The 27,052-nt window shown below is 45.0% G+C and overlaps 1 protein-coding gene across 25 annotated transcripts in view; it reads right to left on the bottom strand.

The window, feature by feature from the left end:
* Positions 1-27,052, bottom strand: part of Kalrn (kalirin RhoGEF kinase) — a 598,618-nt gene that overhangs the window by 167,923 nt on the left and 403,643 nt on the right. For 17 of the 25 annotated variants that reach the window (XM_048454114.3, XM_048454115.3, XM_048454118.3 and 14 more), the window contains exon 33: positions 26,224-26,326. In XM_048454114.3, coding sequence (XP_048310071.3) covers positions 26,224-26,326 — 103 coding nt within the window. Of the gene's footprint in view, positions 1-5,798; positions 7,238-26,223; positions 26,327-27,052 lie in introns of those variants that run through there. The other 8 variants (XM_048454129.3, XM_048454132.3, XM_085685492.2 and 5 more) reach the window with 1 other exon arrangement.

Here is a 27,052-nt window from a genome sequence, read left to right as displayed (position 1 = left end):
GGGAAAAACCCTAGACACTCCTCCATGTTAATGTTTACCAAACAGACTGTGTCCAATGCTAGTATCCCAAATCCATCCTCTGCACCCAGCACATTCTTTAATAAAACATGTAATCCAGAAGAAATCAGCTACTCAGGTATTTTTGAGGTCTTGGTAAGACAGGAAAGAGGCTGTGATAATGGTCACATAACTAAATTAGAGCAGCAGTAGACTCACTGGCCTTTTTTATTATCTCACTTGATTTTCTGAGTCGCTCAGCTCCTTGGAAGCCAGAAATACATACTGGGTTGATGGCAGTATGTCCTCTCCTGGAAGGCTGTACTCATGTCTGGCCCTACACTGAAGCCTTTTTCTGTGCTGTCATGCCGTAATAGCACCATTTTTATTTTGCCACACCAACGGACCAATGATACACTGCAAAGGCTCCCTCTTTGATGTTCCCTTACTAAGCTTGTCTGTGTGGCACTGCAGGGTAGGTAGACGGCACCTATGTGACCTGTGATGGCCTTGATTTGAGGACTGCAATCTATAGCTTTTCAACAAGAGTTTCACTAGGTGGTTTCAGAAATGCTAAACTATGAAGCAACATGTTAGACTCTTCAATCCCAACCAAAAATACAAGAAGCGTGAGCAACATAGAGTCCCCTACTTTCATTCCAACCTTCCAGCTGATCTTAGATGAACTCAGCGATAGAAACCAGTCTTATCACCTTGCTCCTCTTGAGACCAAGTTGTCTACGTAAGTCCTTATGAATCTGTGAGAGCCCAAAACAACACACACAATGCCATAGTGATAGTGTACTCTCAGAGTGTCTGTCATGCTAATAATATGTATATTATTTTTCTGCCACTACATTTTAATCCCTATACAACTTGGGACATTCCTTCACCCTAACATTCACTTAGCAACCATCACTATAGCCATACCTACAAACTTGACATTGTACTGACCTTTGAATGGTCACCATTGACAGGCAACAGAAGACCTGGATATCCTTACAAACAAAACAACACTCTTTATTTTGCCACCCTGGAAACTCAATGATAGATACATGAAAACTTCTCTTCATCATTTCTATTTCCAAGCCTTCAGAATCTCTCTGTAGCTACCACTACCCATGACCAGGTCTACCACGGCAGGCACAGCTATATTACCATGTCAAGGGCGCACCTGATGGACACTGGCAAGCCTGGATGGATAGATTTGCGGGGAAGAAATAGACTTCAAAGGACAGATCTGATAGGATGACTCTAAAATCTTGACTTGGAATTCCACTTAGTAGTGACAAGATCCAGACTCAAAAAAAGTGACGACAGAGCCCGGACATCAGGCTACGGACACTTTTCTGGCCCAGTAGAGATGGAAGGCAGGTGTATACATGACTCACCAGAATTAAAACTTCACCTTTCATTTCTGATTATACTTATTATTTTCTTAACTTGTCTTTCTTTCCAGGCTGTAAATTTGGAATTTATCTGACGAATTTATATCCTCATGAAAACCTATTATTAATCTACAGCGCCCGTCTCATCTCTATATATTTGTGACTACATGGTGTGTATGTGCGCATGAGCCCTTCAACCCCACAACCACCTGTAGGATCATGGTCTGAATCTCCTTTCACGGAATCTGAAATAACAGAGCTGGATGAATCCTACGCATCCCACGCTCTTCCACAACCCAACGTGTCATCTGCTCATTCCCTGTGTCACTGATTGGCAGGAGTCTTCAACTTTGTTGAGAAATAGTTACTTTCTTAGTATGCTTTTGAGTCAAGCTCACCAAACACACTCACAATGGATCTTTTATCAATGTTTTTTTTTCCTGATCCTCTAAGCATTATGTATGACCCATACATATTCCACTTCCACAGTTCACACGTGGAGTATATACCACAGATGCTAGATCCCAGACTGCTCTCCATGTATGATGCTTTTGGGCTGCCTACACATAGCTATCTTTGTACATTCCCAGAGCTCCAGGCTAGTGTTTTTTCCTGACACGACATTTTCTTCAGGTATGGTGTATTTCCTAGTGGTGCCTCTTTTATGTTGACGCTGAAATAACTTAACAGTTGGATTTCTAAGGGCATATACTGAATGAAAACAGAGAGGAGCTCCCGTTGACTAAGGCCTGGGTCTGAACTTATGACTACCACCAAATGTTGATTATTCGAAAGGCTCGATTATGTGTTATGTTCTCTGAGAACAGGATTATCTTTAATTCAGTTCTGTAGCTTGTTCAGTAGCCTTTACAGGGTCTGAGGCTAACTAAATCTGTACTGAATAAATGAGGGTCCCAGTAGCAATATGGATAGGAAGAAGTTGTCATAATATCGGTGTTTGGGAGACAGAGGAGGGAAAATTAAAATTCTAAAAGCCACACCCAGGTGGTTCAATCCATCCTTCCGTCTTGAGGAACTGGTACGGGGTGTTTGAGTATATAACTAAAACAGCAAGTACTAGGAAAGGAGGTTTCTAGTCTTCACTTCCTTGTTTGTGGGGCCAGACTTGAGCATTAACGTGATGTAAGAGCAACCCAATTGAAAATGCACTCATTCTGTTGTGCATGTTAGTGATACAGAAAATGTTCGATTACATCTATTAATGGAACGGAAGCAGTGGCACAGGGAACCAAAGCGTCATTTCTATTTTTCTTCGGAAAGTGGTAGGTGTGCTTTCCCCAGCAGGTTTGTTTGTTTTTGTAATGATTAGTTCTAGCTCAGGCTATTAATAAAGTGAGTTAGCACATCCGCTGTATAATACCTGGTGGGAGAAGAATTTATGGTACAGAGAGCTCACACAGGGCTCAGTCCTTGCCACACTTAATCACGCTTCTTACACTGAGTGAAAGTTTTCAAGGAATCAAAAGCAAAGAACAAGTTTACGTCCTGGACAACAACTTCCTAGGATGAGGATCCCAAGACAATGCTTTAGCTGATGAGATGAAGACAGTCAGGGAAGGAGGAACTCTGGGACCCATTGGGGCAGCTGACATTTTTCTACCATGAGGGGGCTAGACACCTCTTCATGGATCAATTCCATCATCTGTAAAGTGTTCTAGGTCAGTTGGTGAGGAGGAAGAAAGAGGACAGAAAGGCTTGCAGACATACTGTAGCAATAAAATACTAAGGGTCGGCAGGAAAATGAAAAAACACCCCTGTCACCTCCTGTCGGGACGTGTTTCTTGTTTACCTCCTGAAGACTTGGAATCTTGGGCTTTGGTTCCATTAAAAAAATTACACTTCTAAAGAATTTTATTTTTCAACGGCAGCTACTCTGAAATGTCTAGGAAACCCAAGGAACAGGTATATCCCTTTTTATGGAATTGATTTATTTAAATAGACAGCTTACCTAACTATAACAGTGGGTAGATCTCAGAGTGTGATCCCTGAACCAACAGCATATGTATCACCTGGAATTTGGTAGAAATGTAACTTCATGTGTCTACTCCAGATGAACTGAATTACATACATAATTCTGAGAGTGGGGCCCAGGATCTAGGTTTCAACAAGCCCTTGAGGTAACTCTGACATCATACATATACATATGAATGTTTGAGAACCACTGCTTTAACCCAAAGGAGGGAAAAGATAAAACCGGGATTTGAACATCTGGATATGCCAGAGAAGATGGTTTGGGGTCTTTCCCAATCACACTATTTAGCTTTTTAGAGCTGGGCACAAAGTGACATGTTAAGTGTGTTAAAGGTACTTCTCTGTTACACTTAAAAAGAGCAGACACCTTTACATGCATGTACTGTGTACATGTGACCTGGTACATCAGTTTTTCAGTGGTTGAAAACAACTACTCTACTTAAACATGCATCTCTACCTCTGTCATGTTCTCCTTTCCTGCCTTGATTTATTTTCTTTGTAACAGTTATTGTTTTCTTATATGCAGTGTTAATTCTTTATTCATGTTTTTGTCTGTTTCTTCCAATGAGAATATATATATATTCTGAGGGCAATGCGTTTTAATCATTCATGTCCTGTATTTGCTGTGCCATCCTCAATGTGCCCAATCTCCATCGCTCATGTTCTTAGCAGTGAGAACCATGCTTAGTCGCCAGTATGCACTCAGTAAGCATTTGCTGAATGAGTGACTGCTTGCTTTGGAAGTTGGAAGAACACTGGGATCAGTGTAAAACACTGCAGCACCTGTGCACCCCCTTATCCGGCAGTGTCACGACAGCATAGAGCTTTGCCTTTTAGTTCCTGTTCTGCGTGCTGCGATAAGTGCCAGCCTCAGGAACTTAGTTCATCATTTCCAAATGTGCCTTTGGGTTTTAGTTAGTTTTGGGGCGGTGTCTTGAGTGACTGACATGTTCATATAGCTGGCTGGGGCTAGAGGGTGGTCTACAGCTGTGCCAAAGAATTGTGGGACACAGTAGAGAAATGATAGTATAGAAAGAAAACTCAGGGGTTCTGAACTCTGGCTTTTATTTTGCCCCTAAGTTGTCATATGTCCTTGGGCAAGCAGCACTGTTTGGTCTTAGTTTCATCTTACTGATCTCACATCTTCTTCAAGTTGTTACAAATCCATTCGTGTGTTGTCTGACTAATGCATGGTTCCTGAACTGGTTAAGTTCCATGAGGACAGGATCTATTTGCTCGCCTACTTTTTAATGCCCAGTAAGCAGTTGGAGGCATTTCTTAACTACATGGTGTGTAAACAAATTTCTATGAGAATGAACTGATAACTGCTACTTCATTGGCCTGTGAGTTACAAGCAACCAAGCTGCAGGCATGTAGATGTGTGAGACCCTGGTCTATAGCGCTATCCAGTCACAGGGAAGAACAGAATCCTGGTCTGCACTGGCAACTTATGGAGACAGTGGAGGTGGCTATGCTATGCACCTCTCAGGCCACACACCTGGTTATCAACCCTGTGGCTTGGAAAAGCACAGATATTGCAATGACAAACCACAGAATCACAAATCTGTTAGTTCTAGTTAATGTATTTAAAGTTAAAGCAATTCCTTCACAGCTTCAGCCTCACCATTAGGGAAATAGACATAACTTTGCTGATCTCTCTGACTATGAAAATCACAGGAATAAATTAAACAACTTCTTGGTGTCTGGCAGGAGGAAAGCACTTAAGGAATGGAAGCCTCCTTGTCTGACACTGCCTCTGCAGCCCCTGTACAGTCGTGTTAGCCAATGAGGCCCCAAGGACACCAGCTCACCATGGGCTAGACTCTAAGGGTGTTGCTAGTTTAGGGGAATGCCCTCACCACTTTTGGCTGAAGAGAGTATTTCTCAAAATATCTACTTCTGGGAGTGTATGTTTCCCCAATGAGTCTTGCAATGTGCTATGGCTTACTATCAAAATTTGAAAATAAAAACTAACAGTTGATCACCCCCTGAAGGTGCTGAGACCTCCCACCGCATGGAGCTAGTCTAAACTTGGCCCGCCTATTTCGGACAACCTTTGCCCCTCTTTCCTTACACTCTGCTCTCTCCCCAGTCCCTCCCTCCCTCCCTCCCTGGTAGAGTGAATTCTACTCCCGACTCGGCCCCGCCGTTTCTGCCTTTCCCCACTGCTCCCATCTACAGATGGTCATTCATCTTTGTTCTGGAAAACAAGTTCTGTTGCTAGGAAACCAGAGAATTTAAATAGCTGTGGTTGATATGATCCTTATTAATGACTGCAATTGTAGCGGTGCCACCATCACGCCATAGAGACAGACATGCTCTAGGTGTCTGCCCTCAGTTTGACAGGTCTTTTCAGAAAGGGGGAAGGCAGAGAATCTAAGGGCCTCTGAACTCCACAGAAATTCTTTATAAACCACTATGTATCAACAGCTTTAGAATCATTTTATTAGAACACATCCAAGAAAGAGACATATGGAAAAAAGACAGCAGCAGTTCCCATCATGCAAATGCCCATGTTAAGGTTCTCCATTGGATTTGAGTTCAAGTACAAAGTACAGTCCTTTCCTGAGCCAGGTGCAATTCCAGAGAATGACCCTTTGCATTGCGAGCCGTACCCTTCGCAAAGTTCAGAACACTGAACAAGTCACGTTCTCACAGGAAGAGTGTGAGACACATGGAAGTGTAAACTTTGAAGGACCCTCTCCCCTGCCCGCCCCCATCACCCGGCCTGGGAAGTGAGCCCAACTTTGGGACCTCTTAGAAATAAGGTGTAGTCTATTGAAAATAAAGCAGTGGGCCTTAAAAAAAGGTTAGAAAATGAGTGTTTTATATATATACATATTTATATATATTTATATGAAATGGAATCATCCCTGCCTCTTGCCTTGGTGGTGGTGGTGGTGGGGCGTCCATGAAGTTTTGTTAGGAGTTAGGGTTCTTTCTAGAATGTTATGGAAACTGGAGGATGTTAAAAAATTTATTATGAAAAGTTGCAAACATATACAAAAGTGAGAATTGTATAATGAATACCACGTACCTACCACCTAGTGTCAACAATTATCAAGTGGTCAGTGGGTTTCCTCTAGATCTTTTCCTGTTTCCCACCCCAACCAACAGGATCACTTGAAGCAAATGGGACTAGAAGGGTGGTCTAACCCCAGAGACCTCAGAGAGGAGTGGAGAGGAAGCTGCATCAGACAGAATGTGTGGAGGGAAGTGGCTGCTGTCAGTGTTTGGGAAAGGCTGGATTTGACCCTCACCACCTGTATCTCAAGCCCCCCACCTCATTCTCATGATGTAGAGGGGGCGAGCTACAGTTAGAAGACGGCCTTTTCCAGATTAAAGGTGGGGTACTGTTCACAGAAATGTCAACCTGAAGAGAAACTCGTAGCCAAATGAACCCCTTTAGCTACACAACTGGAGTTACAGACTTTTTGGGTAATGAGGGTCTCATGTGTGTGGGGGAATCCCTGGTGTTCAGGTTGGGAGCTGGGGATAGTACACAGGGGCCTTGGGGCCTTTTGAAGTCCCTGGTGTCCCACCATTTTGGACTTTGGATTGAAGCTCAGCAACCTCAAAATTGCACCTGGGAGAGAAGCAGGGAGGCTCTGGGTGAGCCCATGGCCCAGGCGGGCAGATTTTGCTTGGAACCTGTTGCCCTCTGAGCAAAGGCTGCACCCCATACCAGCCCTGTCAGAGCAGTCTCAAGAGAGTTGGGTGACTGGAGTCCTGGTGGGAGATCCCAACGGCGCCACGGCTAACCCGGTGAGCTGCAGGGACAAGTCCCAGGCTGCGCGCTAAACGTAAGTGGAGAAAGGATCTCCAGGTCCCAGGTGCCACCGAGGAACAAGGTTGCCATCCTGTTAAGAAAAGGGCTGGGCTCTGTGATTTGCATACAACTTTGCAGAAATCTGCGTGAGATCCCAGCGCCCTTTAGAGAAACCAGCGTTAAACCATCAGTGCAGCCTACTCCTAGTAACCCCGTGCACAGAGTGCAACCTGCAGGCCAGAACCGTTCTTCCAGAAGAGAGTAGAGAGGAGCTGGGTAAGATATCCCTGGGTCTGAAGGTTCAGAAGAATCCGAACAGGTCCAGGATCCAGAGGAGGATCACTGACTGGCCACTTGCTGCCAGAATTCAAATCCCTCTCCTTTCAACTCGTGAGACCCCCCCTCCCCCGTAGACCAGTCCTGCAGTGTCTGGGACACAGACATAACAGGAGTGGCAGGAATGGCATCAACAGGGGTGCAGGAAATAAGAGATCCTACGGGCTGTGATCCTTTGTGTTTATGCAGTGCCCTTGTTACCCTCTTCTTAAACTCTCAGGGTCTCATATCTTACCAAACCTTGCTGTAACATTTAATCGAGAAAGAGAAATATAGAAAAGCTTACTCATTCCCGTAGACGCTCGGCAGTAATGGGCTTGAAATATGTGATTTTTGTCTATGGCCAGATTCCACGACATGCAGCAACCTGTAGTTTTCCTACTATGGGGCTAGTTTGGGCATGCTGCAAGGCTGTCTGAGGGAGTGAATTACTAAGTGGGCTAGTGAGTATGGGCAGATCAGAGACTGGTTTGTCTGGGGCTCACACTATGGAGTCAAAGGCTGCCTCGCATTCACCCTACAGAAATGAGAAATCTAGTTTGAAACTCTTTCAGTCAGAACTTCGGCTAAGGAGAGGAGACCTGAGCAGCAGGCTGATGGTATTTATTCTAGCTGCCCTGAGCTCAGAGGAGGTGGGAGACATTCCAGATGGTGGCGGGAGCAAAGGTTTTCAAGGATGCCAGGAGCTGTCTAAATGCACATGTCACGTCACTCACGGTCAAGGCCCTCGTGGCCTGATTCAGTCACTGCATCATGGTTAAAGGGGCTCAAGAATTTGAAAGCACATTTCCCTGAGACTAATGTCACCCTAATATGAATGAGGGAGGGGGCATGTACCAGTGGTCTCACTCGGTATTCTCACGCCATGTTTGCTACCGTTCCTCGGCTTCTTAATGTATGTGTTATAAAGTCTGTAGGGTTAATCTCAATGGTAGAACTGGATAGTTTTATACACACTAAAGTTTGCATTCTGATGCTCTGTATTTATTGTCACTAATGGTTTATAAAATGTTGAATCTTCCATGTGCCACAGTGCTGAGTGTTTACATGCAATGTAACACAGACCCGTGCCACAGCCTCACGGGGGTATCATTGCCCTCATTTTGCAGGCAGAGGCCTGGAGAGGTCCTGCCCAGGATCATACAACTGGCAAGTGGATGGTGGATGAGGGGAGCTCTGAATCGAGGTTTGTTTGACTTCAAAGCTGTCCTTAACCACTGCCCCTATCTGTTAAATGACTACATTTGCATGAAGTTGCATCTAAAATGTCCTTTACATACAAGTCTCTTTTATATTCTGGGACCTAACTGGAAGTGGCTTGAGTTAATTTTATTATACATATAAGTTTTATAGAAAATTCCTTCTACCCTTTCCAACCTCATGTTGTGATTTGGCTCTGGATGTCTGCAAATCTATTTGAAGATGGTTTGATGTAATAAATAAAGCCCACGTAGACAGACTAAGTACATGGCTTTCTTGGAATCCTGAGAAATGCACACACCTGCCCTGGAAGGTATGGCTGGATATTCCGAACAGACATGCCAACAGAGTGGCAACACAAATGCATGGCTTTTACTTTCCTGTTGTCATAAGAAAACACTTCACCATGTAGCCCAGGCTGACTCCAAACTCATAATCTTGCCTCAGTGTCCCAAGTGGTGGGATCCCAAGTGTGGACTACAATGCCCAGCTGCATAGCTTTTAATTTTTAAAATGACAGCTATTCATGATCCTGTTGAGCTGACTTTTAGAAAATGGAAGGACTGGTAGGAAAAAAACATTTGAAGTGGAGGAATAAAATGCTATTGACCTTTCCTATTGGAAAAATAACGATCAGCTTAGAATTTATAATCAGCTCACATCCAGCTATCCCACGCTGTTGGCTTTCCGTGTACTTTCCTGTACTTGCACAAGCACAGGCCAGGGTCTAGGAATACTTCCCTGGTGACTGCAAGAGTCCTTTGAATCCCCAGTATTAAGGTCTTTCCTATGTTGCAGCTGCTCATTTTCTGGACACCAAGTTGGCAACACTTTAGCCGTATTTGGCATCTTCCAGTATGTGTCCAGAAAGGCTTATGTTTGGCATTTTCAATAAAGGGTAAGAATCAGGAAGACTCTTTATAGGACTGTGACTTTTACCAACTAGACTTGCTCAGCGTTTTGGGGAAGGATTATACTGAGATTTCCCTGTCTCCCTCTACCCGGTATAGTTGCCTTCATATGAATCTTGCACTTTACTTGCTGTAAGCCACGTTCTAATCCTTGGCTCTCAGAATAAAGTCCCCCGAGGCCTATTGAGATGTTCTGCAGTCCCTGTGCACACGGGAGATAAGGCTAGACATCCAGTGAGATAAAAACAGCCACAGACGAAGAACATATTTATTTAGGTGATAGCTTTATCCGCACTCATGTTCCACAAAGAACCACCACAGCTACTTTGCAACTGTTAGGCGAATTTTAACCGCAAATTGGCAGCGGTGTTCTCTTCCGTAACTTATCTGACTGTGTGCTAGCAATGCCTCATCCTGATGAATTAGGAACCCCCTGAGGCAGGGATGTGGCCCAATTGCCAGTCTGGTAGCTAAGGTAATAATCAGCCTCCTCTTGTCCCCTACTCATGCCATGCTCTACTGGGCCTAGGGATGGCTAGCAAATGACACACACAGTAAACAGAACATGAGACATTCCTGACTTTTGAACTCAGGTGTGTTCTGTTCTGTTCGGCAGGAGAGGAAAATAATAGTATACTATTTGAGCCAAATGTTGTTGTGTATTTTACCTGCATCATTCAATTTTTTTTGTTTGTTTGTTTTCTAAACTGGGCTTTGCCTGTGGGAGGCCATGGATATAGAGAACGAGGATTCAAACTTCAACTCTATACTTTCTGGTTGTATGACCCTGAGTAAGTCATTTACTCCCCGTGTGCAAAGTCCCCGTAAAATCTGTCATCTGCAAAATGAGGAGAATGGTACGTACCTTGAGGACCAGGAGGTTCATCATGTTAGGGGCCTAGGCACAAAGTCAGTCTCTGGATTGCCTTTCTTGAGGGCAGCCTGTGAGCTTTTCTCTGCCTGTCTCGTGATATCAGTGACTTCTCAGGGAAAGGGTTGCATCTGCCCCTTTAGATGGGGAGGGGATTTTTGTTTTAAGTAGGGACTATGTGTGTACTGTCTGTGCACTTCTATCATATCTAGGAAATTCTGTAAATATCATACAAAACTGCCTTATAAAAATTATTTTTCCTACCTCAAGTTTCAAACCAGAACCCAGACTGGAAATTCTCCTTGCTGTAGTCTTCATAGTTAAAAACTGAGACACCCTCTGTGTGTGTGTCTGTGTGTGTGTGTGTGTAAGTGTGCACACGTGTGAAAAACATCAGTACCAAAACCAACCATTTTTAGATCAAACTCTTCTCAAGGATTAACTTGTGTAGCTTCTTGTTTAGCTCCTTCATGCAGGCTACTACTCTTCTAAGGGCTCCTGGGATGGGAGGCTCATTTACTGCACCCTGAGCTCAGAGCTCTCCACCCCATACCCTGGGGGGAGGAGATGGGCAAGGGATGGAGGTGTGCAGCGTAAGTAGTGGGTCCATATGTGAGGTACCTTGCCAGGACAGACCAGGCGTCCCTTCTGGAAAGAAGCCTGTCACCTCCAGTAGTATCTCCCTACCTTTCCTTTCTCCATTTCTTCCTCTCATCAGGGAATGCTCTGATTGAATCTGAACCTGGACAGTCTCGGCAATATCCTTGAAACTGTTTGCTCCATGTAACTTTATGGTTTCAAGTTTATCGGAAACTTTCCCTCTGTCTCTTACTGTAGCTGAAGAGAAAGGGACGGTGTGTGTGGAAGGTCCTTGACCTTGAGACAAAGACCTCCTTTCTCTCAGATACTCTGATGTCCATGAAAGTGGCCTCTAAAAGGAGCCTTCTGTGCCTCCTGGAATTGCTCTGGACATCCTCCTTTCCCAATCACCAGGGCCTAAAAAACAAGCTTGAATGAGGCTTCCTCTCTTTCCAGGGGTTATCTTTGTGTGAACTCTCTACATGTACTTCTATATTCCAGGATCCCTGCTTCCTTTCCCTCCCATCTCTACATAGTAGAGCCCGGTGAAGAAGCCACCAGGCCCCTCATCCTGACCCTCTGCCTCTGGATTTTCCCTTCTCTTTCCCAGCACAGTTCAAGGCTCTGAACTTTTCCAATCAAAGTTGCTAGTTCCTCTGCTCCTAACTTTGGCCCATGTGCAAATTAGCTAAATTCACTCTCTGGTCACTTTTTCAAACCTTTAGACACCAATGAGAGGCCAAGAACTTTGCTTCCCACCAGGAATCCTGGGTGCATATAGAGGACAGACTGTATCAGCTAAGGCTCTCAGCTCTATCCTTTAAAAAATAATGCCTATTAGGGATTTTGTTGTTGTTAATAAAAGTACTATGTCATATTGTAGTATAAAAAGCCACCTACCAGAAATAACCATAATTTATATTTTGGTGTATTTCCTTCATATATACATATATGTATACATGTATATATAGACACATATATGTGTATATGGACATAGAAGCACAAACACACACATATGTACATGCACATGGCTCCCTTTTGTGTTTAGCAGCAAGATTAGTCTTTCATATTAAGAGAAAAGAGGTCTCAAAGCAGGTGGGAGAGAAAAGCAACCCCAGACCTCAGCTCTGGTAGCCTCTGACTTGGGCCGGTCACAGTCATCACTCACTGCTGTGTAACGTCACAGGCCTGATGACCAGGGGAAGCCAGCATCACCCCTGTCCTAAACCATTCAGCAAATGCCTCTTAAGCATGTGGAAAATATATTTGAAAGCACAACAATTCATAAATGCAGACAAATAGAAGATACACATACAAAGCAAGCCATTCTTTCTGAGTCCTTCCCGTAGATGCCATTTTCCCCTTGATGTGCTGAAGATAACACTAGGTGTCAGTCATGGGCCCTATCTTCATGGACCCAGTGATTCAGTGGGTGAGATAAAAACCCATTCACGAGAAACAGGAGTGGACAGAGGAAGAGGTAGCTATTGTCTTACAGAGTGCTGAGGGAGAAATGCCAGGAAGCAGTTTAATAGTGAAGGGGATGATGCATCCTAGGAGGAGTCTTCCCCAGAGACTTGTCTATCAGGACAGGAAAGAAACTTGAAGGGATAGCAAGGCAGTATACAGATCAGTAGACAGAAGATATGAATTAAGAAAAAAAAAAGAGTGAAGATGATTGCTTATATACCAGAGAGGAGAGGTCTGCAGCTGACTAGGGGAGCAGGGGTGGGGCAGGACAGGAGGCAACGGTTGGGACTGTCGGGAAGTAGAAGGTCTTGGGGGATGCTGCAAGGGTTCGGAGCTAAGCTTCTGTTGCTGACACACCCAGGGTCAAACTTTCTATATTACACAACGGTGTAAAGCCAGGCTCAAGGACAGACCTTCTACAGTGGTTGTAAGAAAGTAAGAGGGAATCACCCTTAGGACTTGGCAGCACACTGGCTGTTAGAGACTGGGCCAAAAATGTACTGATAGTCACAAACCTGGGGGCCTGAGAAAATGGTATTGCTTCTACCCCAAATACAGAAGTCACAGCAGTTAACTGGGTTGAAGAAAAGGAGATAATTGTCTGGTTCTGAGACTAAGGAAGGACAAGGCATTGAGTCACACACTTCGAGCATTGCACATGTACAAAGTGACCCCTTGGACTGCATCCTTGCCTATTGGCTTTCTGGGTCTTTAGCTGAGTCCAGTGTTTATGGGGTCAGTGTGTTTGTTTATCTGACCACTGCACCTCCATCTTGGAACAGTACACAGCACATAGCAGGTACTCAGAAAAAAGGTGGCAGATGATGAATACCAAAGCGCCACCAGGGTGAAGTCACTGCAGAGGTATGGGTTCAGACCTTTTGATATGGGCGTTAGAAGTGAAGTGACAGAAAGATGGTGGAAGGTGGGAGAGATAGAAAGAAGAATCAGGAGCAGAGAAATCCAGCTGCAATTCATCAGAGCATGACGTCATATGTGTTACATGGCAGGGGAAAGGAGGCATCTGACAATATGGGGAAGAGGAGGTGATGAACTGAACACTGATGGGAGAGGGAAGGAGAGCGCCAATACATGTGCCGGGTTAACAGTGGGGCCCACTGAAGTTCACAGGAAGAGAAAGGCAGTTCTGCAGTCGCTATACAAAGAGATCACTGTTTCTTGGATGATGCTCAGAAAAGTCTAAATAGATGGTGTCGAGCACCTGCTGTGATCTACCTGACCTATAATTCATTTCCCTCAACTTAGAGCATAAACCACATACTTCAACCAAGCAAACTTACTCTCTTTGCCCAGAGAGTTTTCCTTTGTGCGCTGACCTTCCTCCCACTCCCAGCATCTCCGCGAACACAGTACGGTCCAGTTAGGAAAACTGAATGTGGAACCATCTCGAACCCCCTCACATCAGAAGCCTTGATGTTAGGACCCTGTCCACAATGCCAAGCACATCACCTTGGATTCATAGGTTCACTCTCCATTTGTTTATCAAGAGCCTTCTTGTAACAGTGAGTGAGCAGACATCAGACAACAGTGTTGGAGTGAATTCCTCTGTCATTTCTGACTTTTCTGTATTCTCCTAGATGCTGAGTGTTTGGTCTTTGTAACAACAGACAGAAGTAACTCAGTCCTCCTGTATGTCAAGGAGCTGAAGACAAAAACCAAAAGGCTGCCCATAAAATCGACACTGAAAAGCTTGTTGTGGGTACAGATGTTTGGCTTTGTCGTGCACAGACTTCCTTCCCATATCTTGGGTCAGTTTGTTGGGCAGCTAAGTGCCAAACTCATTGTATCTCTCATCTTTCTGCTAACATGTTTCACTGCGTTAATTCCGTGCTATTATCATACACTAGATGTGTAGTAAAGAATAACACGAATGCATTTTAAATAATTTACTAGTTTTCAGAATTTAGGGGCTGACAGAAACCTGTAGTATGTGTTGTCTTCATATCAGTACACTCCTCTGTGGATACATAAATGGTAAGCTATTTTGAAATACTAAATATAAAAAATGCTTTTTGTCATATCCCATGACACCCTAACTTATCAGCATATTGCCTTAAAAATCAAACTATATGCTTATCAAGATGCAAAACAGAGAACAGGAAGGCAAGCCACAGACTGAGAACAGATATATACATTTATAATCACATAGACTCATAACTAGAATATAAACTCCTAGTGTTGAATTAAGAAAAAACAAACAAATCTCCAAGCAATCTACTAGACACAGATGAAAAACTTGGGTCGACTTTGGGAAGGAGGAAATTCAAGGCCCAGGGAGATGTGCAAAAATGTGCAGTCCTTTGAGGAATCAGAGAAACACAACATCAGCAGCTGGGGTTACTATAGCCCAGCAGACCACAATCTGGGAAAGCAGAACAATTGAGAGTCCTTTGCACAGTGGGAGGAATGAAATTTGGCTCAAGAGACATACACACGACCTACCACCTAGAAGCTCCATTCCTAGTTTGACACACTGGAAAAGCTGAACTATGTACGCCAGGATATACGCAATAAGCATCTCACAACCTTCTGTGCAAAGAATGGATAAAGTTTCATACATTCACAGGGCAGAATACTGCATAACAGTGAAAATGACCGAACAGCTCTACACATCAGCATGGATGGATCCCATAAAACAATGGTAAGTGACAAAATTGAAACAGAAAAGAATACAGGGTCTGATGCTAGTCAGAAAAACTACATTACTAGCCCCATCGGAACTATATCACTAAGGGGCATTTATATAGGAGGTGAGGCTATAAGATAAGAATCCTATAAATGTGAGGGGTATGGTTACTCCTAGGGCAAGAAACTCAGGACTGTGTCCAGGAGGGTGCATGGGGAATTCTGGGAAATGGGTGGTGTTCTACCTCACTGTCTGCATGGCTGCATCTGCTTACTGTAACTTATCCACGGACATCTTCAGTTGTGCTGTGTATTTTAGTACATGTATTTCACATTTGGAGACATTTTAAAGTTTACTATAAATCAGATGCTTAGAATTAGGAATGCATCTTGTAAAAATAAGTTTATAAATAATAGCTATTCAGAGTTACAGCTCTCCTGCGGTACACAGATGCAGTCTTACAAGTTTCAATAAAAATAATAGAACCATAAATAGGCGCAACACTGGCAGCTAAACAAACTGTAAAAGAGCAAAATGAGTAGAGATTACTTTAAAGCGTCTGGCTGATTGGAGAATATGATCTTGACGACAGGGTGCAACTCTGCAGTGCAACCAGTACTCACACACACACCTGGGGAGAAGGGACCGATGTCAGATGGTATTTACATTCCTACTGAAATTTAAAATGTATATTCCCTTCGATGCAGTAATTCTACTGTTAAGATATTCACAAGTGTGAAAATGGCATTAGCACAAGGTTACTAATTACAACCTTGTTAGCAAGGGCAACAGACTAGAACCATCCTGCATTCCCATCAATAGACAATATTAAATACACTGTGGTGCTGCAGTAATGGGGTGCGCCACCACGAGAAAGGAAGCAACTTCACGCCCTGCCGTGAAACAACATTGCAGATTTATTACATGGAAAAATCTAAACCAGTACCTACTATGTGCTACCTCTGTCTGGAAGGGTTTTCTTTTTGACACTTCTTCTCTATTTATGCATGTACATGACATGGTGTACATATGCAGATCAGAGGACAACTTGTGGGAGCCCATTTCCTCCCTCCTACCAAGTGGGTTCCAATACTGAGTCAAGGTCCTCGGGTTAGGCAGTAAGCATCCTCGCTCTCTGAGCCATCTTAACAGCCTGAAAGGTTTTTAAAATAATAATAAATAAAAAGAACAAATAAATGTCTAAGGTTTTATATTTTAAAGGAGGGTCTCTAGAAGAATATAAACATTTTATAGTGCAAGTGCACCAATGCCTCAATAATTATTAAAAGTCCCAGAGTATAACCCTTAATTAAAGAAAACAGGTTGGATTAGCTGAGCAAGAGAAACTACAAAATGGTTTGGGTAAAGATGATATGGGAAACTTTTTCATAATTCCCATGTGTTTTTTAAAAGTCTGATTCTATATCAAAATAAAGTCCTTTTTTAGATACAAATGTTTCAGAAGCACTGCTTTTTAACATATTATCCAGGATTATAATTAATATTTTGGGCTCAAAATTGATACAAAGGAGACTAGAAAGGAAGATGGACTTCAAGGCAAGGGTGAATTTGACTTTTAGTGTCAAAATCTTCCTGGCTCCCAGGCTAAATTTGTCTTTCAAAGCAGCATTGTCCTGGGGTGAATGAATCGTATCTCGACAGACACATTCATCTCAGTAACATCTCTGATGCTCCCCACAGCAACTGGCAAAAAGTGAGAGTCAGCACATTTGTCTCATTTGAGGAACACACACACACCCCTGCATGGCTGCTGCCTATGGTCACCTGCAGGACCTGGGTGTGAACTCAAGGCTGCAGACAAGGGCGGAGACTATCCTGTAGAGAGCGAATCCAGGGTTCCAGTTATCAGGGACACTCAATTCAATGACACTGAAGTTTAAAAAATGAATTTAGTGTGGTAACAGATTTGACGAAGTTTTCTGTTCTCCTCCCCACTGACCTTGTCCTGTGTTAAAATGTGGGAAATTTTCCCAGTGCCTGTCGTCTAAACAGAAAGTTCACTGATTTAGACTTCCAGCCGGTTTACTTTAAAGTTAAATGTCAGAGAACATGTCCTGCAAACTTTTTGCTTTTTTGGTGGTGGTGGGGGGGTGTCAAGGAAAGCTTCATGAATGAGATCAAGATTCACTGTTCTCCCTAGAGTAGAGAGGTGAGATGGTGAACTCCGCACTGTGGAGTTCAGATTCTACAATCTGAAGTGCAGTACACCCCCAGCTTCCCCTCTCCGTGGACTGGATCTTTTTACAATGCCTAACTTAAACTGACCATACCTGGGCTCACAGCAGCAAACGCTCCAAGCAATGTTTATGTGTCTTTACTTATAGCCTTGGCCTCTGTCTGGAATTGTGCAAGGCACAGGGTAGGAGCTTAACAAATGGTCATCAGAGCAGAGGTTCCTCAAAGGGGCACCTGTTGCCTGTCGCTCCTGAGAGATGTCCCAAGGTAAAAATTATGTCCTTAGTGTAGCTCTTTGGAGAAATCTACCAAACAGGGTACTTTTGATTTCCAGCAACAATGATCACACGACCTCACTCCAGTGCTATCCACAGAAATCCACACTCCCCACCCCTTCACCACAGTGGTCATGATGGGTTGTAGAAGCCAACAGTAATGAACCAAATGGCGCTCAACTGTCAGAGAGGGAAACCCAGGCAAGGCACTTCAACCAGAGCTCAAGGTCAAGAATCAGGGCAATGGTGGGAAATCCAGCCCAATAGGCTTTCCCCCAGAATGCTATGTTACGGCAACAGGTACCGTGGGCTGTTTCTTTATCAAAGCACACTCGGACAGAAGGAACATCAGCTTCCAGAAAGCCACACCTTCAAACCAGCGTCAGTCTGCACTGTCCACCCTACACTGCACCGATTCCCAAAGGGCTAATGATCACACTTGCTGAAAGAGGTCAACGTAGGCACCACAACCCCAAAGTCACTGCTGTTCATCCAGGAGCTCTGGAGAGCAGGCTTCCCAGTTTGCTCCACCCACCCACCAAGCAAAGTCAATCTTTTCTTTCTTTCCCTTCCTTTCTTCCTTCTTCCCTTCCTTCCTTCCTTCCTTCCTTCCTTCCTTCCTTCCTTCCTTCCTTCCTTCCTTCCTTCCTTCCTTCTGTCCGTTCTTCCTTCCTTCCTTCCTTCCAAATGCACAATACTTTTCCTCATCTAAGGAGGAAAAAGAATGCAGTCAGGACTCTATGGAATCCTCCAGTACTTGCCCCCAATGCTGTCACCTCCACCTCTGTCCTCCAAGCTGTGTCCACCTGTCCATCTGTCCATCTCCCTGTCCCCGGCAGAACAAGTGGGACTGGAGGCGTACTCACTTGAGTCTTGTTTGCCCTGGTCTGCCGCCAGTTAATCCACCTGAACATTGTGGCTGTTTTCAGATTTGCTTTCGCCTTCCACCAAAACGTTAACAATGAAATAGCATTTCCCTTGGGGCAAACTTGGCGCAACTACAGCAGGGTTGAGTGGGTTCTGGAAGCTTGCTCCTCCCAGGCAGCTCCAAGATAGAGATCAGCCTTGCTACATCCCAGTACTCATTGCCATGTGCTCAGAGCCCGACAGGACAGGAATCTTCTTGGGAGGCTAAAAGACTCTGGGGCAGAATCACACCCCCACCAAGGCCACGGCGTGAGTCATCAGTCCTTGGTATTGAAGAATCTGTGATAGGCATTGCTACTCCACGCCAGCCCAGAGCCAGTATGGGCTATAGCACCACCTTGCAAGTTGCTCAGGGTTGCTGTGGGTTCACTGCCCATGGGGGTGGGTGGGGCAACAGCAGCGCAAGAAGGGGGCAGCAGTGGTACTTCTTTTCTGCAGATCAACAAGCTGAACTATGAAGGGCACAGCAATGGTACCATTTTAAATCTGATTGAACTGGGGTGACAGATTTGGGTTTGACTATCAGGACTGTCATTAAGTGGCTTTGTGACTCTGAATAAGTCACTTGGTGACTTTTCAACGATGAAGGATGTTGGTTGATGATTGAAGGCTTGATGATTTCTGGGGTGTTTCTAAATTTCCTTCCTTTCCTACTTCTTTTTGTTTCTGGTTTTCCAGGAGGGGGTTTTTCCATGAAGCCCTGAGTGTCCTGGGACTAGCTCTATAGACCATGCTAGCCTCAAACTCAGAGATCCACTTGCCTCTGCCTCCTGAGTGCTAGGATTTAAGACCTGTGCCACCACTGCCAGGCTCTCTTCTCTAAATTTCTGATTTCAAATTTCAAGCTCACTCTGAATGAGCCAAGGCCTTGGGTAATGCCTGCAGTCTTTACACACAGCTCTGACCATCGGTAAATCACTTTCTCCAATCCCCCCCCCCCAGTCCTTCAGTGAGGACACCCATGCCATGTCAGCACCTAGAACAAAGATACTTTGTGCAGCCAAAGGTTCTGACCCCAGCAGAGGATCCCCAAAGCTTCCAGCTGCCCGGGCTCAACAAAGTACTCACCAGCCCCTGCCTTTCATGACACTTATTTGCTTTTTCAGATGATTGGCAGTTCTGATGATGGGCCTCTCAAGGGGGAAAAATTAAATGATGGAATGTTACTGAGACTTATTAATTACTATAATGTCAGGAGGGAGGTTTTGCCCTTTGTCCCCAGGCAGTGAAGTGCATTTCCTGTCATCCGGTGGACTTGGCAGGAACTTGAGCCACTCATCTGCCAAACTGATGCTGTGACAAACACCACTGAGAAGCGGGGACTGCATTTTCGGGAGGTGACAGAGTACCCACAGATGGGGCTACAGGTGTCCTGACGGTCCCGGACTCCTCTGCCATCTCCTCTCCTCCAGTGACCCGAGCCCCGTGGAAAAGAACAAAGGGAAAACTAAGCTAGGAAAAAATAATGTGTTCCAAGTCTAGCCCTGGACTTTAAGATGAGACATTAAATAACACAAAATAAATAAATAAAAACCTAAACCACATTTGGAGCTTGAAATCGTAAAGTGCAAGTGGTATTTTCTTACGAGGAAGGACTAAGATACCGAGGAAAATCAGAATCCTTTTAGTTGAGATTTATACTGTGATTACGATCTAGCACACTGAGGCCTGGGGAGTGAGCGCCTGAGAATCAAGACTACATTGCTTTCATGGTTCAAGTTCCAATACATCCACCCCCAACCCTGGAAGGTAGAGGTGCAACTGCATACTCTTCCCAGGGCTCTCTCTGAAGTGTTTTGTGATGGAATGGGAGGCAGCATCGCCTTCTCTGTCTGGGGATAGTTTATGAAATCCCCAGGACCACCGACTCCAAAGACTCAGTAAAAGAAGAGCTATAGCCCGTTTCTCCCAGGCCTGCCTGGGACCTCAGAAGTCCTCATGGCCTGGGGACAGCAGGGGTGCACACAGTGGATCGAGACACCTATCTATCATGATCACGTGTCTCAATCCCAACTTGGGTGGTCCTCTTTGGCTCTTAATAATTCCTTAAGTAAAACACATCACGAGAGCTTAGTCTTTGTCTCGGTACTGCTGAGCATTCGGCTGTCTCTTTAGAGATAAAACTCAGTAGCCTGTGGCCTCTTCAAACTTCAGGTAGCATGTTGTTTATTTTCCTGCCTTGGGTAGCTGAAATGGAGACCTTCCTGGGCCCTGGGGTCCCTGAGTCCCACACACATTTCAGAAATGATCTCATGTAGTCCTTCAGAACTCTGGGAAAGACAGTCACTGTCCTCTTTGATAGAGTTGTGACTTAATGTGACCATCCTAGATCATGAGCAAGTCAGTATGGAGTCCAGGCTTGATCTTAGGACCCATCCCCTTGCTACCAATCACATGTTCCCTGCTATAGATGCTATGGAACCCTACTTAGGTCTCCTTTCCTGGCCGTGCAGTCACAGCTCTGTGCCTACTGGCCGCTCAAAGCTCTCATCTGACATGAAAGACCAAGGCCCTTGCTTCTGGTACTGCATAGCTGGTGATGGCTGCAGGCAGTACACAGCTGGCTATAGACGCAGGCAGTGCACAGCTGGCCCTCACCTCAGACAGTGCACAGCTGGTAGTTGCCTTGGGTAGTGCACAGTTCCTGCCTGAAGCTTCAGGAGGGATCAGATTGAGATTAATACCATCCGAACTACATGCGTATCTGCCTTGTATGCCTTCAATAGATCACATGTATGGGAATCTCAGTTAAGGCTCCACATGTGAGGGATTGGACTTAGGGTGTATTCTTTGAGAAGCTCCATCTCTGTCTGTACTCAGTAAGACTATTGTTTTTCTACTCATGAACTATTTAATTGAAGAGATTCCCCTTTTCTCTAAGTGATTCGTTCCTTTTCCATCCAGAATAGGTTTTACATCTAATGAAAACAAACGAGGTGTTTATTTCTCTGATGCTCTCATCAGGACATAGAGATGCTATTCTTTCTTCCCAATCATTAACTCAAAACTGGTCATAACCCACCACATTGAACTGATAATTCAGAGTTAACACCATTGAGTCAGCTCCTCAAACCTTCATTCTTCTCCACGTATCTCCCCATTCCGTGTCATACCAGTATCCCTGATCTACCCTGTATCTTGGCTCACACCAGCTCATTACTTAGGTTCTGCTGTCAAATCCCACACCAATTGTAGGATGTTTTGGAAGTGTTCGTTTCCTTATTATTTTTTATAGAGAACTGTGCCTACAGTTCAATTTCATTTCAACGTCTCTCTCTTCAGCTAGAGTGGACATGTCCAGAGGTTAACAGTGCTTTTTGCATAGAGGGTATCTCCCCTAGGATGGATCTGTGTCATTTAATTCAATCAAATTTTATTGGCTACATCCACCATGCCTGCCCTGAATGCCTGCACCAGGCTCATCATAGTGCAGATGTCTGTATTCTACCATCAGCATCTGGCAGGCATCCATCGCGTGAAAGAAGACTCTTCTCACTCACGCCTCATTACTGCCTTCCTTGACTAGAATTCTGTGGATCCAGATAATTGCTGTGTGGTAGCAAAGCCCCAGAACTCAAGGTCTCAAGGTAAGGGACTTGAGGGGAGGATGTCCTGCTCTGAGCAGCACTAGCAAACCCCCAGCCAGACCAGGTTTGGCCCACTGTGGGATGAAGTAAGCACTTTCATTTGCCTTGAAGAAAGAGCACCTTTGTGCAGTGTAGGCCTGTGGAAAACCTAATTATGTAGATCCATTTGAGGATCAAACAAAAGCAAGTCTGGGAGAGTGATTAGTGGGATTTATCTACTGAGGCGCTCAGCTCAGCTTTGCAAGGGTTTAATGCAGAATTAGGAATAATAAACTAGGTTCTCACTAAGGGGGAGACTCACAGCTTAAGCCAATAGTCCCAGATCCTCTGCCACAGGGAAAGGAGGTAGAATTTCCTCTCTCCTAAGGCCTTAGAGAGGGGTTAGAATAGGGGCTTCCACACGGGAGGTGAGAAAGGAGGCTCCACACTGTCCTTTCTTGCTAAAAAGCAAGAACATGGAGGAAGGAACAGAAGGTTGTTCTGGGAGATGTAGCTAACACAGTGAACAGAGTTCTTTATATTCAGAACATGCTGGAACATGAGATGGGTCTAGACCAGAGAATTGAGTGGACACAAAGTTGTTCTATACTTAGATTTCTAAGTCACCTGCCTAACTAAGTCTGTCCATGAAAAAGGCATGGATATCATATGAGTAACACTGGGTACTCGAATAGACACCATGAGCATCTTAGGGGAAGTTCTGAATGCAGCAACGCTAGGGCATGCATTCATGGTCAGATCTCATGTTCAAGTTGCCAACCCTTCTAAATACCCTGTTTTATATAGAATTGACACACTGAAGGAAGTCCAATGGGAGATAGCCCAGGAAGTGGAATAATCTGGGAACATATTAATATAATCACAGCTGGAGAAACCAAAGACTTCTAATATAACCTTCAAAGACTAGAAAAATGATATGACCCATGTCTCTAAATACCCATAGCCCAAGGACCTACCATTATTCGAAAATAGTAAACTTTGGATTATTCAATGTCAGACAGAAGTAGATCATAATCCACTAATAACAAACCAATCCACGAGTCAAGGCTAGCAACACACGTCTATGCCTGAAGAGTCCCGAGGCTAGCATGCAGGGGGGAGAGGAAATGCCCCTCTCTTTATAGACAGGTCAACTGAAGAAGCCACTTCATCTTAGGACCAACACAGATAAGAAGCTGCTGAGAGCTGGTGACGCTGATGAAACCAGAGATTGGAATCTGCTCAAGAACTCATGAAATCCCTCCCAGTCTGCTGAAGCATCACATTCGTACCACAATACTGCAAGTTAGCTTGTACCGAATGTCAGCCAGCCGGACAGGTAGACATATGCCACTTACTCTTCCCAGCGACTCTGTGAGATGGCATCGTTACCCTATTTAATAGATGGGGAAACTGATATGATAACCTGGGCAAGGTGATTGAGTGGCATTGGAGCTGGGGTTTATCCAACCGTGTTTAAACGCTTTCTATCATACTATGGGCGTGAAAGCGTAATGGGTGACTGGGGATGTGCATCAGCCCTAAGTGGGCCCCCCAGCGCCCTCAGCCAACCAACAGTGCCAATACAAGTCATTCCTTTGCATCTGAAAAGGAAGATCTGGCATGTCGAAGGAAGCCCACTGCTGGAGTGGCTGATTTCTGTGAGGTACACCTAACCTGATCTTTCCCTGCACAGCCGTCATCCCTTCTGAGTCAGGCCAGAGTCTTTTATCTGGTTAGCTGGAAACCAGGCTTCTCTGGTCTCCTAGGGGAGGTGGAAGGACCCTGTTGAGGACACCTATGAGTTTGAGAAATTGCTGGACGGAGAAGCAGGTCTCACTGCTGGGTTGGGAGTGCATCACCGTCAGCAGGCTATTACAATGTTTGTTTGAAAACAAGTGGTTTTTCTAGGCTTCAAATATGGAGCAGAACTGATCACTTCCTCACCTTCTGCCTGGCCAGAAAAGGTGGTTGGGGGCTGATGGTCCCAACAGGGCAAGTAGTCCAGCTTACTAAGTTTTCTGTTCAAACCTGCTACGATTCTTTAATGTCTTAAAAAATAGGATGTTTGCATACTTGGATGCTTTTGGAAAACCGTTTTAGGTGGCCTCTTAATCCTCAGTTCCCTGAGACCTAACAGAGCATATCTATATTCATCGATTTCACAAATAGTTCCTGAGCCTTGACATACGCTGCGTGCCAGGAGTACAGCAGAGGAACAGACAGACACAGCCCATGTCCGCATCGGGGACCAATGGCCAGGCCAGAGAGACAACAGGAAACAAGAAATTGCACGGATGGGAGTCACACTCAACAGACAGTGCACATCTCTTCACAGTCTCCAGCACGTGGCTGGGCACACGGCAGGTGCTTGGACAGGAATATGTGTCTGGTCTGGGTGTGGCGTGTATAGAAAGAACACCCTGCTGGGTGAATTCAGCACTGAGAGTTCAATGCTCTGGCTTCTAGAGAGAGGGGAAAATGTGGCACTGGTCGGGCCTGAGTTCTGTTTCCTGCTTTAACACTGACCACTAAAATCTTCTTCAGTGAGTCACTTGGAGGACCCTCAGTTTTACTTAGAGAGAAGTTTAAGTACTAGCATCCCTTGTTTATACTAAAAGGCCTGCTGTCAAACGTGCAGCCTAGCCTCATTTACCTTGCCAGCAAGCAAAAAAATAAATAAATAAATAAATAAAAAATAAAAAATAGACAAGAGGCCTCAGCTCAGGGCTTTCTGTCTGTGTCAGGGTCCTGGGAGATGGGTTAGCAGCTGCGAGGGGTGAGCCCCCCAACAACAAAGCTGGAAGTCTATGTCTGAACATGGGCAATAGCACACTTGACTTACCAACCAGGGACTGCTTCAGAAAAAGAATGCTTTTATTCACAGGAGAGTCTAGTTGTATGATTAGACAACAGACCGGAGGAGCAGGAAAACACAGAAATAGTTTCCTTCGTGTTTTCATAAGTAGAAAAACCTCAAATGTTCCATTTAGTCTGCTAGTGAAAATGGCTTTAAAACATGACAGCAGCTGCCAGATGAAATTAACCTCTAATGTCCTTGAGTCTAATAAAGTGTGGTTAGGGTGACGTGGTGCCATTATCACAGCAGGGTTAGGGCACAGTCCCCACACTTAGATCTCAGTGGCTTTTTTTTTTCCAGGAAAGAAAAAAAAAACACAACAGCAACTAATAAATGCAGAAAAGTACTCATAACTTAGATAACTTAACTGAAGTATGGACAGAGCCTATTGCTTGAGGCTGAAGGGCAGCCTGAAGGACCAGGCCAGGAGGAACTAGGGCCGAGAAGTGTTTGGAAAAGTTTAACTTCATCAGAAACATTGCAAATATGCAGCAGTGAATTACCTCATGTTCTGGACTGTGGGGAAGCACATGTGAGGGGCCCTGGGCCCTGTGCCCCCTCCTCTCTCTGCTGCAGAGTTCAACTACTGCTTTCCGCAGGCAGCTGGAGCAAATCCATGGGGAACTGTCTCTTTCCTGCATTCCCCTCAGAGCTCCTAGTGTGGCTTGTTTGCTCCAAAGTGTGGGAGTCAAGTGATCAGGATTCCTTAGAGGACAACGTTATCCTTCATATGCCACTTTCTGGTCTCTCTGTCCCTAATCTCTCAGGAACAGAGCCCCAGGTAGGTGGCCAGGGAAGAGTGTCATTTACCCACTAGAGTTCTTTTGGGTCAAAGTCCCTTACTGAGTCGTGTCCGTGTGGCTATTTCCCAAACCACTAGTGTAATTTTGAAATAAGCCTCCATCGAGCCATTTTAAATAGGAGCCAGCCACAGCTACTGGTGTCTTAGGACACTATTCCAACCTCAGCCTCTCTGAGGTCCTTTCTCCTGAGGCAGCACTTCAGCAGCCCAGTGTGGTATTTCAGAGGGATCCGACACCTCACCTCTCTCACTGTTTACCTTTTCACAGGGTATGGCTCTCCTGATCCAGCCTTGCATGTCCCCCTTGCTCGGCATGATACAGCTGGGTCCTGCTGTTTGGCTCCGGAGTGGGAGGGATTTTGAGCATAATTCTCCAGGGCTGGCTAAACCAACCACAAGTGTGGGTGGAGGGAAGGCAGGTTGGGACTCTGTCTTACCTTGTCACTGTCCACTGTGTTCTGAGAGGTCCTGGAGGCGATGGATATGGTGTCTGGTTGGCTGCTCCCATCTCCCTGGCTGTCACCATCCTCTACTCCATCCCTGCAGGAAGAAGAGAGCAAAGAAACAGGGGTGGGGGTGGGGGGAGCCACTGTGGGTTTCGAGCACACAGGCTTTCCCAGCTGGGTCGGCAAAGTGGCGGCTGAGCAGCCCTAGCAGGGACTGTCTAGCATTATCCCGCTAATGGGTGTGGCCTATGTGATTTCCATGAAAGCTCATCCATTTAAGCACATGACGGCTGCAGGACTGAGCACAGCACGACGCAGGCCCTGCGTCCCTTTTCAGCCCATACTGCAGATGGGGCATTAAAGACGACAGCAACAAAAACTAGGACTGAGTCTGCTATAGGCAGTAGGGAGATCTATCGTACTTAGAACCTGGGTTTCTAGCTAGCTAACAGGCTTCCTTTTCAGTAGCCACAGAGTTCAAGGTTCTGCATGTTATAACTCAGATGGGGGTTGGCTTGCTGTTGGTGTAAGGAAAAAGAAAACAATGGATAAGGTACTCTTTTTTTTTCTTCTTTTCTAAGATGCTGTCTTGCTATCCTTGTTCACACCAGCCTTGGGTACCCGGGTCTAAGCAAGCCTCCTGCCTCAGCCTCCCAGTTGAGACTATAGGCTTGTGCCATGATGGATTTTTTATTTTTTAAATTTGTATTTTTTTCTGCTGAAAAAAATGGGCTGGGTTATTTCCTCAAGGGAAGATTATCTTTGGCAAAGTCCAGAGCGATGCTTAGCTTCTGCACATGGAGTGGGCATTTATTGTCTT

The sequence above is a fragment of the Myodes glareolus genome, chromosome 2 (assembly GCF_982192425.1).
Source record: "Myodes glareolus chromosome 2, mMyoGla1.1, whole genome shotgun sequence".
NCBI classification, from domain to species: Eukaryota; Metazoa; Chordata; class Mammalia; order Rodentia; family Cricetidae; genus Myodes; species Myodes glareolus.
This window is presented reverse-complemented; position numbering and strand designations above follow the sequence as displayed.